The sequence below is a fragment of the Salminus brasiliensis genome, chromosome 14 (genome assembly GCF_030463535.1).
Source record: "Salminus brasiliensis chromosome 14, fSalBra1.hap2, whole genome shotgun sequence".
In the NCBI taxonomy this organism is placed as follows: domain Eukaryota; kingdom Metazoa; phylum Chordata; class Actinopteri; order Characiformes; family Bryconidae; genus Salminus; species Salminus brasiliensis.
This window is the reverse complement of record NC_132891.1, coordinates 7,266,811-7,286,326: the sequence shown is the minus strand read 5'-3', so window position 1 is coordinate 7,286,326 and position 19,516 is coordinate 7,266,811. Positions and strand designations below refer to the sequence as shown.

Sequence of the window (19,516 nt, the reverse complement as noted above, 5' to 3'; positions counted from 1 at the left end):
TTTTTTTTTTTTTTAAGGTAAAAATGCTACATAGTGCTGCTTGAGTGATAATTATTATGGGATTAAATATAGCCTATTTGTTTTCAACAGGGTTGTGGGTTCGATTCCCGGGCTCGGCAAGCTGCCGGTGTTGGCCCCTTGAGCAAGGCCCTTTACCCTCTCTGCTCCCCGGGCGCTGGAGTTGGCTGCCCACCGCTCTGGGTGCGTGTGTACTCACTGCCCCTAGTTCACTTGTGTGTGTGTGTGTGTGTGTGTGTGTGTTCACTACTACAGATCAGGGTTAAATGCGGAGGACACATTTCGCTGTACAGTGACAAATACGTGCACCTTTACCTTTTACAAGAGCTACACAAAAATTGCATTTCATGACTCATGACATTTCATGATATTTATGAATGTAATATATCCTCCTATGGGTGCTAACAATTTTACTGCATCATCAAAATGTTTACAATCTGTATTACAGAATAAAAGCAACACAGTGGAACCATTAATATTAATGACTGTAGAAAAAAGCTTTTTTTTTTAAATTGGCAAATATCAAAATATAAATATGATGTGGAAATATAATATAATAAATGTGATATTAAAAAATAAATTACATAATTAATATCATCGAGCTTGTTAAAAGCTGAGGAAAGTGTCGCCTCAAGGTGGAAGGAGTGAGACTCGTGCAGCCTGAGGTTTCGTCTCGCGATATTTCGGCGGGGAGGGGAGTGTCGGATTCCAACTGAGAGAGAGTGAGAGAGAGAGCGAGGGAGAGAGCGAGGGAGAGAGAGAGAGAGAGGGGCGCCGAGGTGAGTTTGTAAACATTCAACTAACTGTCAGATTCCCTCAGTTAGCGCCTAACTAAACGAAACGCGCCCCGGCCTGTCTTTAGCGCGGGTATACGCCGCTCTGTGCGGGGAAAAGTGGACTTCGCCGGGGGTCGGCTGTGTTGTCAACTTGTGGCTAACTGGCTAGTTAGCTTCGACCGAAGTCTCTGCCTACGGCGAGCTAGCTACCTATCTAGCATGCTAAGCTAGTTAGCTAGCCTAATTACCAGCGCTACTGACAAGCGAGGCTGGCGGAGAAAACATCTCAGGAATGGTTGGCATTGTTTGTACTAATCCTGCTAGCGTGGTCGGTAATGTGAGCGGCGGTGTGGAGGTTTAGGGACAGGCGGGTTTGTAGATAGCTGCTGAGAGAGGAGAGAGGAGAGAGAGAGGGGGGGGAGAGAGAGAGAGAGAGAGGGGGGAGAGAGAGAGAGAGAGACACTCTCTCTGAACATCTCAAGTTTTTTTCCTCGCCTCGCTTCACTTTTCTCCAGCGGCCCGTGAGAGCTCCAGAAGTACCCAACTAGTATGGCCTCTGTCTCTAAACGGGACGGGTGTAGTTGAATTAAGGCCCCTTTATTGTAGCTAAAGTTAACGTAAGTTTATCGTAGCCTAGCCGCGGAGAGACGACCGGGCTGAGATTAGTGCGGACACGACCGAGAGGGCAGGTCTGGGGCGGCCACATGCGGGAAGAGGCAGCGGGGTTGGGAGTCCTGCTGGAAGTTGGTGTTGGTGCTGCTGCTTAGTCTGGGAGCCCCCTCTGAGCTGCAGTGATGGGACAGAAAGTGCTTCTAACACAGAGGCAACCCTGGTGAATGTAATGGACAAAGTCCCAGTCCCATACTTTACCCCTTTTGCTATATATATATATATGTGTGTGTGTGTGTGTGTGTGTGTGTGTTTGGGTAAAATACTCCTCTTATGTACTTTTCTGCAGTTAAATAAGTTGGCACTGACACCTTTTTTTATTTTATTTGATAAAAAGTAACGTAAAATGACTTTTATTTAGTGTTTCACATAATTTAGCTGGACTAAGTGCAGCCCAGAAATGGGAGAAATGGGCATGTGTAAGGATCTGATGATGATGATGATGATGGCTAGACGACTGGGTCAGAGCATCTCCAAAATGGCAGGTCTTGTGGCGTGTTCCTGGTATGCCATGGTTAGTAGCTTTCGACCAAAAGTGGGCCAAGGAAGGACAACCGGTGAACCAGCGACAGTGTCATGTGTTTCTCACACAATTTCACATAATTAAACAGAGCTAAGTTTTAACAGAGGTAGTCCCTGCTTTATGTAATCGACCTCTTAAAGTCCTTACTTTGCTAATATAACATATAACACTTCATATATGTTTGATATTGTCATGATGCCTGATATGAAGTGGCATGCAAATTTATGGGCACCCCTGGTCAAAATGCGGTACTGTGAATAGTTAAATGAGTAAAGCATGATCTCCAAAAGATCTCCAAAGTTAAAGATGAAAATCTGTCATAGTTGTAAAGCAAGATGGATCAGTCGATTATTTTGATTTGACATTTTTACAAGTGTGGAAAAATAGAAAGGAACATCTTGCACGTGCGTTTGGGCACCCGAAGATATTTGACCTCTGGGATAACTTTAACCAAGGTCTCAGACCTTAATTACTGTATTAGGACTACTCAATGTTCATGGGTCTTGATAGGATAGGCCAGAGGATCCAGGTTTCAGAGTTTTACTCATAAACTTGCCGTGTGTTTGCTGAATCTAAATGTGAAACACACCAGCGTACTTCCTGCACTTTTGTTGCCATAGTCACAAAATAAATACCATAATTTACTCTTTAATGGGTATTTTCTTAAGTAAAAAGTCAGCTGTCAGGTTTGCTTGAGGGAAATGACATCAAAATAAAACTACTTTGAAAGTAAGAGAGCTGCACACAGGTCTGCAAAATATATGGTAGAAAAACTTTATATATAAATAACATTTTTTTATATAAAAAAATAAGGTGTTATTTTTTTTAAATAACACCTTATATTTTGCAATATTTCACAAAAATACAGGAATTTTCACCAAAAGTCACCATATTAATAATACTGTGTAATTAATAATACTGTGTATCCCAGGTTGGAGTAAAATACATACTAATGGACTGATAGAATCTGCCACTGAAAGATAAGTCATTGAAACTGAGTTAAACTGAGGTTAACCTTTACTCTATATTGTCTTGTCTGATGATGCTGGAATGATATATACACACACTCTTTATATACACTTTATATACTGTAATTGTAGCCAAGTACACACACAGATACGTGTTTACAACATTTACATATGGACACTAATATAAATGTGTTGTAATGTGTGTGTGTGTGTGTGTGTGTATATATATTGATGGATTGTTTATGAGTACATAATGTGTTCTTACACACAAATAGTGACTATGGAATGGTCTGTCTTGTGGCCTGCACACTTGACAATAGCCAGTTTTGCAGGCAATTGAATGGCAGCTAACAGATCAGAAATGGCTTCCCCATGTGCTATTTGAGTCCCGTCAGCTCTTACAAAACCCCTTTGGGCCCATATTGACCCATACAATATCTATATATATATATATATATATATATATATATATATATATATATATATATATATATATATATATATATATATATATATACATACACACACATGTATATAAGTGTTTTATAAAAAAAAAATTACTAATGTATGTTTATGTATGCACTGCTTAAGCAGCAGTGACCATAAGACAGGCCACCAGTCACACTATCTTTGTTTTTTTTAACCTGGTGGTTCTTGTGTTTACAATAACAAGAGGACCAATATTTATGTTTTAAACACACTTTCCCATTGGTATGTTCTCTGTAACTCCAGCTGTTGGGAGTTTCTGGCTCTGCGGTCGGTTCTTGTAATGGTCAGAAGTTTTCAAGTCGCTGCACTTCAGTGTAAGAAGAGAGTCTGATAAAATAGGGTAAATGCAAGTGAAACACATCTTGTCATTTGAGCTGTGAAAGTCCTCCCATGTATCTTCTCTCCTGTCACCACCTTTTAACCCATATGTCTGAGGAACAGATTCTAAAGTGCAAATATAGGTCAGCAGTGGAATTTGTCTAATTCTTGCACTCATTTAAAAAAAGGAAAAGAAAGAAAATCAATTATCCATGCACAATACATTTCCTTCTCAGAGGAAATACATGCTCAGGCACCTTTGTGAACACTTTTGCAGCTGTTACAGAAAGTGCCACGATTAGCTGCGAAGGCCTGCTTGTCGTTTTTTTCTGCTCTTGCATTAAACCTGCGGACTACGCTGGTTTACAGCATGTGAAATGAAGTGTTGAAGGAAGGAAGTCGATGGGCATTTTGTGGTCTTTCACATGTTACAGACTCATGTGTTGCCTATGACACCTTCTGTTTATGGACAGTGTTGTGTTTCTACTGTATTACTGTTGTTTCTCAGTGCAGCGCTCGAGAATCTGACTTCATCGTTATTGTTTATTTTCTTCATTGAATTTTTTAATTGTGTGAATGTGCTGGAAACAGCCATGTTCTTTGGGGGGCTCCTACTGAAGATTGTCTGATTTGGCTTATAGCAGTGTAAGGCAGAGCATTGGTATAGCATTGTAGTTACACTGGCTAGAAAACATCTCAAGCCAGTGATCCATTTTATAAATAGTTCAGGACCGGATTGTTTCCGATTTCATAGCAGAATGCGACTCTGGCATCGGGCTGCATTGTCTACTGCTTTGGGATGGGTTTAACGTTGGGCACGCTGCAGCTATGCAGACATGCATATAAAGTTTCATTTGTTCCCTATACCAAAGCTCAGGTTCACTGAGGTTACATAAATCCATACCGACCATGCAGACTAGAGCTCTTGATGTTGGTAAGTTCAGTCCACTGCGCTCAGCCTCTGTTATCTGTTGGTCCTGTTGGCAGTTCAGTTCAGTACTTTAACTTTCAATACATTTACTACTTTATTTCAATGTACTTTACTACTTTATTAAATAATGAGTTGAATAAACCCAGATTCACTTTAGTTTTAGTCCAAGACTAGGCTTAAAACATGTCCAGAAAAATCATCCCTTTGTGTTTAGACAAATGATGATAGCCGCTTAGTATCATTAGGTATTGGACACTGTGATGGTACACTAGAGACGTTATAAATGAGGAGACCGGCCACTGGTTGAAATATGAATAGGAGTCCTCGTAATGCTCAACATGGCGCCTGTTTACGAATAAAGTCCCGCCCTCCAAAAAAAAAAAAAAAAGCAGCAGACTACTATGGTACTGTGGTAAAGCCTTGAGCAGAGGCAGGTTGACATGCTTGTAGGAAAGCCCTCTCGATGTGTAGATCTGTGCAAGTGCAGTAACCAGAACCAGGCAAACTACTGATGAGGTGTTTGTCAGATTTTATTCACAGATTATATTTCAAATCTGTGTTTGAAACGGTAATTTGACCTTCAGATTCGAATATGTTGGTCTCTCCTTATTTATAGAGATGGAAGCCTAGTCTTGTGTGACTGGAAATACCTGCAAAGATGGTCGCAGAAAGAACAGACTTGCTGGGATCGTAATTCTGGTATCGTCATCAGTTATTCAGTTATTTTTTCAGCATTGAAAAAATATTTTATTTTGGAGCATTTCTTTTTGTCCCAATGATTCAATGTAAAGACTGACAGAAGTATGAAAACTGGCAAGAGAGATACAAGGTTTTTGCATGAGCTCAACAATATGAAAGTGTGTTACCATATGATACCATAGGAGCTACAGTATACTAATCAATACCTGTTTTTGACGACGTGAATCAATAATGCTTTTAACTTCTTGAGTTTAGTCAAGCAATCATTACAGCCTTGTTCTTACTAAATGCCTTCCACAACCATTCATTCCACCCGCACACGCTCCACATGCTCTCCCCGCTCCACTTTCTGTCTCACTTTTTGTGGGGTCTCCCCTACCCTCTGGCAACTCAAGCTCCAGATTCCTCATTCTTGGCTGCAGTAGGAGCTATTAATACAGTTTGTTTAGTCAGTTTCCTAGCAGGCGGCATCAAACAGTGCACGCCCGGGGCTGATTATAGCTGGGCCGCTCTGCTGTCCACCTGCTGAGTAGGAGAAATCCTAGTTAACAACAAGATGCTGCCTGCCTGTGGTTGACCAGACCAAACCTAGTGGACCAGGTCGGTGACTATGCAAACCTGTATGCAGCACCAAGCAGTTTGACCCAAGACAGACTCAGTGCCGCAGTTATTTTCCAGATGTTTCGTTGCCCACTCTGTATGTTTTAAATGGAAGACTGTAAATCCAGGACTAGGGCCACAATTCACACTGGTGATTTCCCTGTTTGAGTAGGTGCTGGACACCAGCCCTCCAGGACCAAAGCGTAAGACCTCTGCTCTTAATACTTTTAGGGGAGGATTGAAGCCAAACGGTTGGTTTTAGGACCTTTTTATTCTTTGGCTGTGTTTGTAGGTGCATTTCATTACATTATGTCCAGATGTTTGTGGACACCCCTTCTAATTAGTTAAGTTGCACAGATTGCTGACACAGATACACAGCTAGAGAACTATTGCCAGTGGAATAGGACTTTCTGGAACAGATAAACCTGAACCTATTGGGGCCGTGCACTAGAGGGGTATAAACCCCCCCCCCAAGCATTGAGCTGTAGAGCAGTGGAACTGTGTTCTCTGGAATGATGGTTGGTGCTCCATCCAATACTTTTGGGATGAGTGGTGGAGTTGGGGATGAGGTGGGGCGACGATCATTCAACATCCTGATCTCACTAAAACTCTTGTCACAGAATGCAATCAAATCCTAACAGAAATGCTTCATGGTCTAGTAGAAAGTCTTTCCTGGACAGTAGAGACAGTATTTTAGAAGAAACAATGGTGTCCCAATGGAGTAGATGTTCCAATAGATTTATTTATTTATTTATTTTTTGCATATTATTCTTTAAAGAAACGTTGTCAAGCAGTCGTGGCGGCTGTGAGCTAATTCCCCACAAACAAATTAGGAATTTATCAAGAAGCGCAACTCAGTGCCTGTGCTGTTAAAATGGTTGTGCTGTATAACACCAGACTTCCAAAGCTTAAAGCCAAATAGTCGTTACTAATGCCCAGTGTCAAAATGTTAATGACGGACACAAACACAGCTGTTCAATTTTCCTTCAGTAGCACAGCTCAAATGGACGTGTCATCTTTTGAGGTGTAAATTGAGTTCCAGTCCTAACAGTTTTGACTTGAATGTCTGCATTTCAAACTTGTTTAGTAGTCTATTAAGCTACTCTCCATCAGCAAGTGGATGTTGTTTGATTGTTGAGGATTGTAAATGTGGATTTGTTGGCTGGTCTGTAGCAAACCTTCTTATATAAGGACAACTAAGAGAGGGTGGTACAGCAGTACAGTGTTTCTGGGATTTGGCAACAAGTTGAAATTTACATTTACATTTAAGGCATTTAGCAGACGCTCTTATCCAGAGCCACTTACAAAAATGCTTTGCTATTTACCCAAGAAAAACCTTGAAAAAGCTAGTTAGAATAGACTAATAGTTCAAAGATGCCTTTAAATGGGCCAAATGTGATTGGAGTGTATAACAGAAGAAGTATAAACATGTTTTACTCAGTATTTACAGAAATAATCTACTTAACAGCATGAATAAATTTATAAAATGACAAGCAGACAACCAATCAGGTACTTGTTACTCTCGTGGACTTCTGCTGTTTACAGACTCCGACGCAGTGCTAAGAATTGTAGTATTGGTGATGCCTATAATTTTCATAGCAAGCATAACACAATTTTTCATGATAACAATAACATTGTCTTATTGCCCACCTCTACGAACAGTGGAACCTTATGGCAGATTGCTCTGATGTACAGTACTGTTGTACTATTCTACAGAGTCTATATATATATATATATATATATATATATATATATAATTCCAGTCTCTTCAGGACACTCCCTTTCAGTTCTTTTGTCTCATTCAAGAAGATTCAATCCCCTTCTAAGACCGAGTTCAGAAGTCTGTCGAGTCAAGTCATCCCAAACACATTCAGTGTCATTAAGGGTTGGAGTCTGGTGTGGTTGGTTAGTTGTTTGAGAGCACCAGCAGCTTTAGCAGTTTAATTTGATCAAATGTCTGTTTGCTTTTCTAAGTAGGAGCTTCTTGATCATCATCATTTGGTGTTGAGTTGACTCTTCACAGTTATTTCAGATCTGAAAAGAAATTAGAGCTTGATTTCTCTTATTAATAGAAGTAGGGCTGCACATTATTAGGCTAAAGAACTGACGGTGCAATATTTTTTGAGCTGCGATATATGTTGCAATATTAAAAAAATACAGGACTTTTCACCAGAAATCAGTGACCCAGCATGTCCTGATATTTAAAAAAGGCATGCTGTGTTTAAGATTGGAGTAAAATACGTGGTTTTGGCCGGATATAGTCTGCCCCAGGTCAATCTGTCATGTTCCTTTAGTATCCATGAAGATGATGCTTGATTTAGTTAGCTTGATGTGACTTTTGGACGTTCATACATTGTGATGTTGATGCTAAAACAATAAATTATGCAGCCCTAGCTAAACACTAAGTGCTATTTCTTTTATGGGCACAGTTTTGCTGGTTTACCAGATATTGGACATTTGTTTGGTGTCCCAACTTCAGTTTTGGCAACTCCTTTTCTGCCTTCCTCCTTGACATTTACCTTCCCTGTGCAAGTGTATATCTTCTATCTGATCTTCTTAGAAAATATCTCCTTAAAAATGAAGAACCCGATTCTAATGAGCATTTTAGACTGGACTGAATAAATGAATGTTGGCTTTTGCACAGGACTGTAGCAGTTTTTAATGAATAGATGGTGTAGTACAGTTATTGTGGACTGTACTCAGATCTGTTGCACTACAGTAATTTGTTGGTACATGCATGGTGAGTACTGTCAGTTTTTTGTTCCCAGCTTGAAGCTTTCTTGGATGAGGCCTCACCCAGGACGTAACGAGTGGGTGGTGGCACTCATTTGTAAATGAACTTCTTGCACGTCTCTGTCCAAATTGGTTGTGTGGATAGCGTCCATCTTGAAAAGCCTTGGCACCCGGCTGTTGGCTTGCTTGCTGAGCTTGTGAGGTCTGCTAGGAATCAAGCTGCTTGGCTTGTGTTGTCACTTTGATCTCAGCTGGAAGGAAAGGGCCTTTCAGGGGCAAACAAGATGCTGTTATTTTCTTTATGGAAAACAGAACCTGGCATCTGTGCCGTGGCGGCTAATTTTGACTTGGACTGCTCACCACTCCACAGCAGAAGCTGTCACTTGCCATAGGGAATTGTGAGCTATGGTCATTATGGTGGGGGAAAGTGTTTAGAGAAAGTTGTGAAAGTTTGGACACTTGGACAATGACTGTTCTTTAGCCCTTGTGATGCTTACACCCCTATGGTGCATGCAGTGGCCTATGGCTTAGAGGTGGAGGGGAAAAAAACATTTACCTGTCGGACTAATAATCCTCCAAATACATCAGTCAGCCATAACATTAGTACCACCTGCACAGTATTGAGTTCTGCCCCATCCGCCACAGCAGGTCTGACCATTTGAGGCATGGACTCCACAAGACGCTCTGAAGGTCCTGTGGTATCTGGCACCAAGACGTTAGCAGCAGATCCTTTAAGTCCTGTACGTTGGGCCCTTCATGGATCGCATCAGGGAGCCTTAGATGCTCATGACCACCATGGTCACTTGTACACCAGCTGTTTTATCTTGGACCACTTTTGCTAGGTACTGACCTGCCTGATGTTTTAAAGATGCTCCAAACCAAAATTTTCTAGCCATCAAAAAGTGTCTTAGATTCTAATGCTGGCCCATTTGTCCTGCTTTTAACACCGTCACCTTCAAGAACTGACTGTTCACTTGCTGCCTAATACATCCACCCCTCGACAGATGCCATTGTTGATGAGGATGATCACCAGTGGTGCAAAAATAAAGTATTTCAGAAGGAACTGAAGGAAAAATCACACGATTAGGAGAACTAATTCATAAAGCGAGATCATGGTAAAGTGCTCTGAGATCCAAGCAGCTACTAGTTTCTGCCTCTTGCTGTGTGCTGAGTCTCTAGATCTGATCTAGATCTTTTAGAAACAGAAATGTAAGTGTTACAGAGTGTCAAATGTAGACAACGGTCAGTACAGTTATCGTTCTAATCAGCATTTGTAAAAAAAAGAACAAAAAAAAAACAAGTTGCTTGAGAAGAGAACGGGCAAAAACTAAGCAATTAATAAGATGTAATAACTGCAAATTGAGCTTCTTATTATACAGTACACTGGTGGTTGCTGTAGCCATTATAGCGTAGTTTGGGGACTGTACTTTGCTCGTAGTGGCTGTTGTGTAACACACTCCAGACGTCATTCCGAGCTTTGTGGGGCATCATGAAACATTGATGTTCTCTTCCCCACCTTGCCTCTATTTAAATTTAATGAACATGTTATTTTTCTGGAATTCCCAACTTCTCCATGCATGTTTAGAGAGTGTGAGGTAGACTGAGGTAAACTGAGGAGGAGGGTAACTGACAGAGAGGCAAATGCACCTAAACGTGAACGTCCAACATGTAATGGCGTTGATTAGCAGCTCTGCTTTACATGCTGTACTGTAAATAAAGATACTTGGCGCGATATAATAGAAGAACCACTTTTGGTTCCAGAAAGTAGCATGTTTGTAAGTGAGATTCACACTCGCACATCTCTTTTACATATATTGAAAGGTTAAAAAGTGGACATTTTTTGGCATTGCTTAAAGAACCCCTATTTTTAGGAATGTGTGGCTGTCAAAGAAAACTCAAATTGACCTTCTTGATAATTAGTGGGTCAGTTGTATGGTGAGCATGCTTATTGCCATACTGCTCTCCCTTACAGTACAAACAGGGCCTGGTGGACATTTCCATTTCCATTCCTTTTATGCCACATTTCAGTATTTCCTTGTTTATATTTTCCCAGTAAACTGTTTTTGGGATCTGTGGAAGGCTTTGCATAGTTTGTTATTGTTCAGGCTTTTGTTATAGTTTGCTCTAGATTACTCAATTACTAATAGAATTGATAGCTACAGCATTGCACAAGATTTGTTCCTGTATTGGTCTGCAGTCTGACAGCTCCGTAAGAGCGCCTGGAAACTTGTTTTGTCTGAGTGGAAATTGTGGGCGAGTAGCTCATGTTCCTCGTTAGACTAAAAGGAGAAGGAGGGGTTTTGGGAACGGGCAGCCGATGCACATGCAAGTCATTCTTCTGGATCAGAGCGGCTCATTGCAGAAATGTCTCTCCAAGATTAGCGTTATTATGCCGCCCAGCTTACACTGTATCACATACTCTCATTACGTTGTGCTCATTGCTTGTTGAGTTCACTTATCGATGATGGATTTATTTGTGGGCTCAGTTTAGCCTTAGTTTTACTTACTTTAACTTATATTTGAAAAAGACAATCTGAACGTGAGCAAGCTTAAAACAAATATGAGGGTCTTATTACCTTGAAGTGGACCTATCCAAACCCACAAATACAGGCTTCACAGAATGTTGGCTGGGTTTCCATTCAGCAGGATGAGAAGCTCCAGCAATGGTCAAATACCTACATTTAATGGGTTTTTAGTTTAAAAATGATACTTCTTTTGTGTGTGTGTTTAAGATTATGCAGTAAAAAATGAGTTGGATATAATCTAGGTAACTGTAGTCATAGCCTTCGAGAACAACAGCCTTAATGTTCAAGTGGTTTTGGTTGGAAATGCTCTTAAATTATTTTTGTTTACTGTTACCAAAAGGTAGTTAGGCTATTTGGCAATACTGCAACACAACAAAAAGTAGACTTTAAACTTTAGGTGGTTTTATCTAGTAAGGAGAATCAGTATCATCCACTTATTCATTTGCATGTGGATGAGAGGAAGCCTATAAAGAGAAAGGGAGATTAGACTGCAGTTTTCATGCAGTATTGCTGATAATATAGCTCAAATATAACCAGTTTAATATACGATTATTAGCATGTTTTTGTCCCCATTGATTTATTTGTTTTTATTGATATTTTCTCCTATTGTGGTTTTTTCTTGGGGCCCTCGGGGCGTTATAAGTGGTTTGCTCTGGTGTGAATCATTTAAGGAGTTTGTACACTTGGGAGCGTTCTCCCCTTGGTTTGGTTTGGTTCGTTTTCACACAGGGAAAAATCCAAGCACATCACAGCAAACCACGTGAGAACGATCTCTCCGCTTCTTGGTCAGACCAGTCTGGGGCGAGAGCAAGGAAGTAAACACCCGATGAAGGTCCTGTGTTCTGGACTAGTGCAGATTTCTGTGCAGTTTAGTGTGGAGCAACGGCAGAGGTGGCATCTGTTCATAGCTGTAGTGTTTATCCGGGAGCCATACCAGGTTTAACTACTGTTTAGCTCAAATTTGTGGAGTACACTTGAGAGTTGGGTTAGATCGGGGTCAGAGCATATTCTCCCCATAGTTAAGTTTGGGACCGGTCCGAGACCACCTCATTTCAAGGGTCTTTATGTGGTTGTTTTGGTCTGCATCGGATTGCAAATACTGTATTCACACCTGCCCAAACGAATCGCACCACGAGTGAAAATGAACCCTAGTCTGATTTAACCAGACTAAAACGTGCAGGTGTGAAAACGCTCTTATCTGCAACCGAGTAGTCCAGCTTGGTAGTTTAGTCTAAGCATGAAATTAATATTTTGACTCATTTGTCAGCTTTCTGTCCAACATAGCTTTTAAAGAAAGTCCTTAGATAATAGAAGCTGGCCACTCTTGCACTCTCTGTAGTCTGATCTGCTGTGTTTGGACCGTATACTCTTGATTTGCTTGCCTAAGTGTGTTATTACACATCTGGATAAAGAAAGGCCTTCCAAAAGTCCCTTCCATGATTTCTGTGATCTTGTATTATCAGTTCTAGATTGATGTGGGACTGGCTTGTGGTTCGTAACACGTGGGATGTTTGTGCTGGTGGAAGAAGAGTAAAACACACTCATAATCCGAGGCGGGGCCAAAGCAGAAAGGGGCGGAGAGACACACAGACAGAGAAAAGGGAAAGAGGGATGGTATGCTTTGCAAATCCTGGTTACCAACTCATTTGTAAACTCTCCCTCATTGGCTAGCCGGATGCCCCCAGTGTGAAGGAAGTATCACTGGGGAAACTTCTACTTGCTGTCTGTGTGTGTGTGTGTGTGTGTTTGTGCGAAATGTGTGTGTGCCCGCGCATGTGTGTATGTTTTCTTCTCCGCTTGTGATATTTTTAAACACCCTTCCTGCACTGACTAAGCCTACAACCAGAGAAGCGTCTCTGCTTTATTGGGAACAACTGGAGGGCTACCAGAGGCTTTTTGAGGTGTTGTGAAAGAGCTACATCATCTTCAACAATGTTCTCCTCTTCTCCTCTTCCACAGTTACATTGCAAGCTATTTGCAAAAATGGGGGATGACAAACCTTTTGTGTGCAACGCTCCTGGCTGTGGACAGGTAAGTCTGTTTCCCATCTCCGCCTATCTTGGGTTTCAGGGGTGTGTGTGTGAGTGTGTTTGCCATGCTTATCCAGAGGGCACGCTCCTCTGGCTGTTGTAGTGGGACCATTTACATATTGTAAGCGATGCACAGTGTATCGGCAGCTGAGATGTTTTTGCCCAGTAAATGGAAACGTTATCACCTCATCATCAATCCGATGTTGGAAATACAACCGGCTCATTAAGGATTGTGTGATGTGGACGTTTTTCACAGTTTCAGCTGTTTGCAAGAAGAAGCGTTTAGCTGAGGAGGAAACACACTTAGGACTTTTCGCACTGCTGATCTAAGTAGTCATTTGAAAACTCATCAGTTATAGGGTTCTAGCTAATGGTGTAAAAGGCATCTTCAGAGTTTTAACCTGTCTAGTGCACACTTCCTGGACTGCACACCTAAAATTGCCCATTTTGGCTGTTGTATCAGTTAAAAGTGTGTTGTTGGCGCATAGCAATGCAGCTAAATGTATAGATATGAATGTCTGTTCTCAAATGAACAGGTTTTGTTTATTTTCTTAAATGAAACTAACTACAAATCTCTACTGGAATCAAACTTAAATATGATATTTTGCTCGTTTCAATGCACATTTTTAATAGATTTGCTTAATTGTAACGTATCGGCCAGAGAACATGATGACCTTTTTATGTGCTGCATTAAATGAGCAGAAATGAACTGCAATTGTGGCTTAAATGTGTAGAAATGTGTCCCTATTTGTTTTGGCTTTTGATGGTCATTAAAACATGTTGTAGGACCAGGAATGGACAAACATTTCAAAAGTATTATGGTAGAACTGCAAATAGAGTACTACAGGCTCCTTATTGCTATTAATGCAAAATTCAGTAGCATTTGTAAAGATATTATGTTGCACAACAGTGCAGTTCTATGCAAAGACTTAGAAAGCTGTTGTTGGCAAGTAGATTTTCTACTGAAAATGAGCTTAAATATTTTAGTTTTTGCTATTTGTAATATATAATGTGTTGAATCGAATGTACAGAATGAGTTGAACTTTTTTAATAGGACTGTTGAGGTTTTATTAAGCAGCTGTGCAGAAACTGTGCCTTTAAATGTGCAGATGTGTTTTTACTTATACCAGCAATGTCTAAACCTTAGCCTCTGACTGTGAGGATTTTGTTAGGTGTGGAAGGTGTTCTGTTAGCACAGCGTAGAAGCGCAGACTCGTTAGCATTAATAATGCTAATGTCAGTTGCTCGTACCGTCAGACTGGAATTTATTAAATTTGATCGGTTTTATCTGGGATCAAGGTCAGTATCAGTAACACCAAGGTGCTTGGTGTTACTGATGGTGTTATCGTTATTGGCTGAGACGTTGTGTAGCTGTGTCTCCCTACGCTGTTGAGAGTTCTCGAAACCCTGTAGTCACAGTTATGCTGCACAGAACCATGTGGTCAGAGAGCAGCTCTGGCAGGCATGTTGGCCACAGGCAGCCTAGCTTGGTCACTTGTGCACCACTCTGTAAGCTCTCTCTCTCTCTCTCTTGTGACACTGTAGGCCAGGGTGGCCCTGACGGAGCTGGTTCTTTTGAAGCAGTGCCAAAATTTGTGAATCAGTGGCAAGGTAGCTCAGTAATCTCCATTTGTTCATTTTGTAGATGTCTTTGGATTGACTCAGTGTTTGTGCAGACATGCTGCTGAGGGCTGTAATTAACAGATATGCCCAGGATGAGGAAGAAAGCTAAAGAGAGAGGGAAAAAAACAACAACTCATGAGCTGACTGCATGCACAACCATGAGGGCACTGAAAACTGAAAGCGGAAGTGACTAAGACAACCTATTGCACTTGGCGAGATGAGAACAGGGGAGTTCGTTTAGCGGTTTTGATTTGAATATTCTGTTAACGCAATTATTTAGAGACAAATGTGTGAACGAGGTGAAGGCACCAAGGCGTCATAGTTAAACTACAGCAAGAAACTATGCATTGACCGTTGTGGTGATCATATGAGCATGGTGTGTGTTTGTGTCAGTTTAAACAAACCAAGCATGAAAATGTAGAGGAACAACATGAGTTTAAATCAATAATTCAAGTAAGGCAGTTCCTCTGTTTGTCTATTTATTTATTTATTTATTTATTTATAATTTATTTTTTACACCAAAGTCCAGATAAAGGTGCTCTTGAAAAGAACTTTAAGTATGATTTAGGATGTTGCTGGTGTTGATCTTTCAGAGGCCTGTGTGTTTGCTGTGTGTTGCATCATGTATTTCCCCAGAGTTTTAAAATGTTTTCATTCAGGCATGTATGATATAGCTGAGAATCTGAGAGTATAAGGTGACATTTCTGTTCAATAATAATATTAATGATAATAATAATAATAATGTACATTTTAGTCATTTCTACTTGTACAGTACAATAGCAGGTTTACCATCCACCAAGTTTTAGGGAATTTTCAAAATGAGCAAAAGAAAAGCTTGAATAGAAAGCCTAAAATTAAAAACAATATATTGCAGAAAATGTTTTATTCAAGCATGAGGTGGAAAGGTTAGAATATCTCTAAAGTCGAAATGCGGAAAAAAAAGAGAGAAGGAAACGTTTTTAAAACAAAAACAATAATGTAAGGCGTAAGTGGCATGATTCTCTTATCAGTTGGCATGGGTGGCCAGTGGATGGTCTGATCATGACATGCAGCTTTTCAAAGGCAGCTTTCCACTAGGGCTGGGTGATATGGTTTTCAAAAAACATATCATGATATTTGAATACATTTTTCATGATACGTTTATATACTTTAAAGTACACAATATTTATTAGTAACAATATCCTGAGTATGCGTCGAAAAGCATATTGTGTAGCACAATATTTTACAATATCATCATATTGCCTAGCTCTACTTTCCACATTGTGAAATCCTGAATTCAGAGCTGGTCTGAAAATGACTCTGCGCTGCTCTCCCAGAATTGTTAAAAAGATTGCAGTTGGCTGTAAAGATGATTCTGCTAAATGATGATTTGTCTCCTAATCACTGTAGTCTACATCGTCTGATGTTACTTAGCATAACTGTAGTGGAGTTTTTTCTGCATTTCGTACTTTTTGATACATTTGAATGAAAATCTGGTAAGTAAAATTCTTCCCCTTCTGCAACTAACTTTTTTTAACCAGTAAAAGACTAGGGTTCGATTCCCCAGATGGGCAAGCTCCAGTAAGGGTCATTGAGCTAGACTTCTAGCTAAGAGTGTCAAACATTGTCATAAATATTTTCACTTTTTTGTATCACGCTTATGTTAGCATCCGAACACCAACCACAGTTGATCTTGTGCTGTCGAGTTGTGTAGTTGTAGCAATCCACAGTTAGTCATCAACGTCATTATCAAGATTAACTCTGAGATTTAGATGCCTTAATACTGACACCAGTGATGAGGAGAGGTTCAATTGCTATTTATAAAAAGGAAAAAGTTTTAAAATCTGATTGGCTGAGTAGTGACATAAGCTATTGTAAAATACTCTATACCTCGACGCCTATCACTGACTCAACAGCCAAATTCTCTATTAATGCACCATGTGATTTAACAGCATTGTAATGTTAATGGGCAGGTGCTGCTTACATGAACCACAGAGTGTTGATTGACTGCTAAACTGCTCCACCATTCATACTCAATGTTGGGCTTTTAAATGAACTACATTATAAGTCCAAATATTTGTGGACAGCCTAATGAATGCATTCAACTACTTTTATGTTGCATCCATTTCTGACCCAGATGTGCAAATGCACTCACACACACAGTTTGTCTAGTCCCTGTAGAGAAATATTGCCATTAGAATAGGGTTCTCAGACGCAAATAAACATGGGCCTGTGTGTGGCACCATGTCTAATTCCAGGTGCAGACTAAAAGTGTATAAAGACCCCCAGCTTTGAGTTGTGGCGCAGTGGGACTGTGTTCTGTGGAATGATAGATGGAGTTGGGGGTGAGATGGGTGGTGATAATCTAATCACTTGACCACCTGACCTCAAAAAACTCTTACCGCCGAGTGCAATCAAATCCTCACAGTAATGCTCCAAAATCTATTGGAATGACTTCCATGGACAGTAGACAGTTACTTCAACAAAAGCAGGATGCATTTTATTGGTTTTTTTTTTATTGTGTTTTGTTTTTTCTTCTTTAAATACATTTTAATTTCAGAAGTAATGATGAAATGAGCAGGTGTCCCAGTACTTTTGTCCATATTGAATTCATGTCTGACCAGCTTCAGGTATGGTAAGATCTGTTGCATTTCAGTTGGGTCTGTACTCCCTATATAGTGACATTTTGGCTTCTACACCCGAATGGTGACCGATGTCCAACAGGAAATGTTGTGTAGCTTCTTGAAGCTAACTCGAACACAGTCACATAGAGACACGAGGGTCATTTGGTAAGCAAATACTGCTTACTGATGATTCCCCCATTAAACACTGCTATATTACTTTCAATTTTATATTTAGAAGTCCTGGATGTCCTTGTTCTCCTTTAGTGGTCCATAGTTGATTGACAACAGTAAACAGACTCTCTCTCGTACCTTATTGGCTGCTATTGGCAGCTAATGATACTTAAAAGGGGTTTTCTCACATGTGACCCTGCTCTGTTTCTGCCAATAGTAAAAGTAAGCTACAGAGAAAGGCTGCAAGACCAGATGATCTTTAGACATTGAGATTGCCTCACTGGGATTGGCTGACTGGCAGCCAGTAATAGTAACAGAATACCAGCCCATTTAGATCAGCTAGAATAACCCATTTGTTTCCGTTTCCCAAAAGTCATGCTACCCTTTTCTTAGAAACTGACCTTCTTCAAATTTGTTTTCATCTTCTGCAAAAGGGAAGTTTTGTAGGTTGGAAGTCCACAGCTGTGAGGTGGGAAATATCATGCCCGGTTCACTGCACATTTGTCCTTTGCGGTGGAACCTATGTAGGACGCTACGCCGTAACCTTGGTGTCAGGGAAGAGGGACATGAGCCATGCAGTTGTTGTATTGGTGATGTTGGTACATCTAAAAATAAGCTCCTGACACTCGACTGTGTTTCCACTTCGTTCTCTCACGGCTGGACTGTAACTGTGACATGGTGCCAGAAATAGTCTGAAGAAGACTGCAAAGGCTAGAGCTTGATGAATCCTCCTACAGCTCGGCCTGAGTCACCAGCAGGCATGAAACACACTCGGGGAAAGAGAGAGCGCGAGAGAGAGAGGCAGACAGACAGACGCAGGCAAAAGGCTTATCTGGAAATACTAGAGGTTCCATCTTGACTCTTGGCTCTTGTGAACGGACAAAAGCCTTCTGCTGCTCCTCGGTTCCCCACCATGCACTGCACAATTTTCCCTGCTCCAGCATGACCTGATTATTAAGCCTTTGATAGAAGCCAGCGAGACACTTAAATTGAGCTTTTGTTGTTTATCATTTTGCGTTATATATGCCAATTGTTTTGATAACCAGTCAGGCAAAAAATACATACACTTTGTGGACAAAAGTATTGAGACATCTGCTCATTCTCTTTTTTTTATCAAGGGTATTAAAAAGTTTATGCTGCGTTTATTGGATTACTTTACTTCCCAGACTTTGGAGCGTTGTTGTGAGGATTTGATGGCATTTGGTGACATGAGGGTTATTGAGGTCAGGATGCTGAATGATGATGATCACCACACCACCTCATCCCCAGCTCATCCCAAAATATTGGATTAAGCTCCATCATTCCAGAGAGCAGAGTCCCACTGCTCCACAGCTCAATGCTGGGGAGCTTTTTACCCCTCTAGCCCACACCTGGCATTAGGCAGCATGGTGCCAATAGGTTTGTGTTTACCTACTCCAGAGAGTCCTATTCTACTGGCAGTATTTCTCTACAGGGACTAGACAAGCTATGTGTGTGTGCGCATTGGAACATCTGTGCCAGCAATGGGTGCAGCTGGATTAGCTGGATGTGTTTATTTGAAGGAACATTTGGACATGTAGTGTAGATGGCTTTAGAGAAAAGTCCATCAGGTTCTGTCTTGCTGTAAGTGAGACCAGTAGGAGAATTTAAAGTACTCCTCTGAAAAAGTAGTTAAGCCCTAACCAATTGACTAAATCCAGTTGACCATTGTGTCCAGTTTCACTAGCCACACCCAGGCATGATTACTGCCAGACCTTCTGAATTTAAACATCACTTTAGTAACATTCTGGTGCACGTCTGACAACGCGAAGCAGGCTAGAGAGTCTCAGCACAGGATGCCGCAGTCTGAAGAGATTTAAAT

The 19,516-nt window shown here is 40.7% G+C and overlaps 1 protein-coding gene across 1 annotated transcript in view; it reads left to right on the top strand.

The window, feature by feature from the left end:
- The first annotated feature begins 758 nt into the window (after positions 1-758).
- The window catches only part of atf7a (activating transcription factor 7a), a 30,809-nt gene continuing 12,051 nt past the window's right edge, over positions 759-19,516 (top strand). The window contains exons 1-2 of the mRNA XM_072697148.1: positions 759-797; positions 13,209-13,280. Of these exons, the coding sequence (XP_072553249.1) occupies positions 13,233-13,280 (48 nt within the window). The 5' untranslated portion in view covers positions 759-797; positions 13,209-13,232. The remainder of the gene's footprint in view (positions 798-13,208; positions 13,281-19,516) is intronic.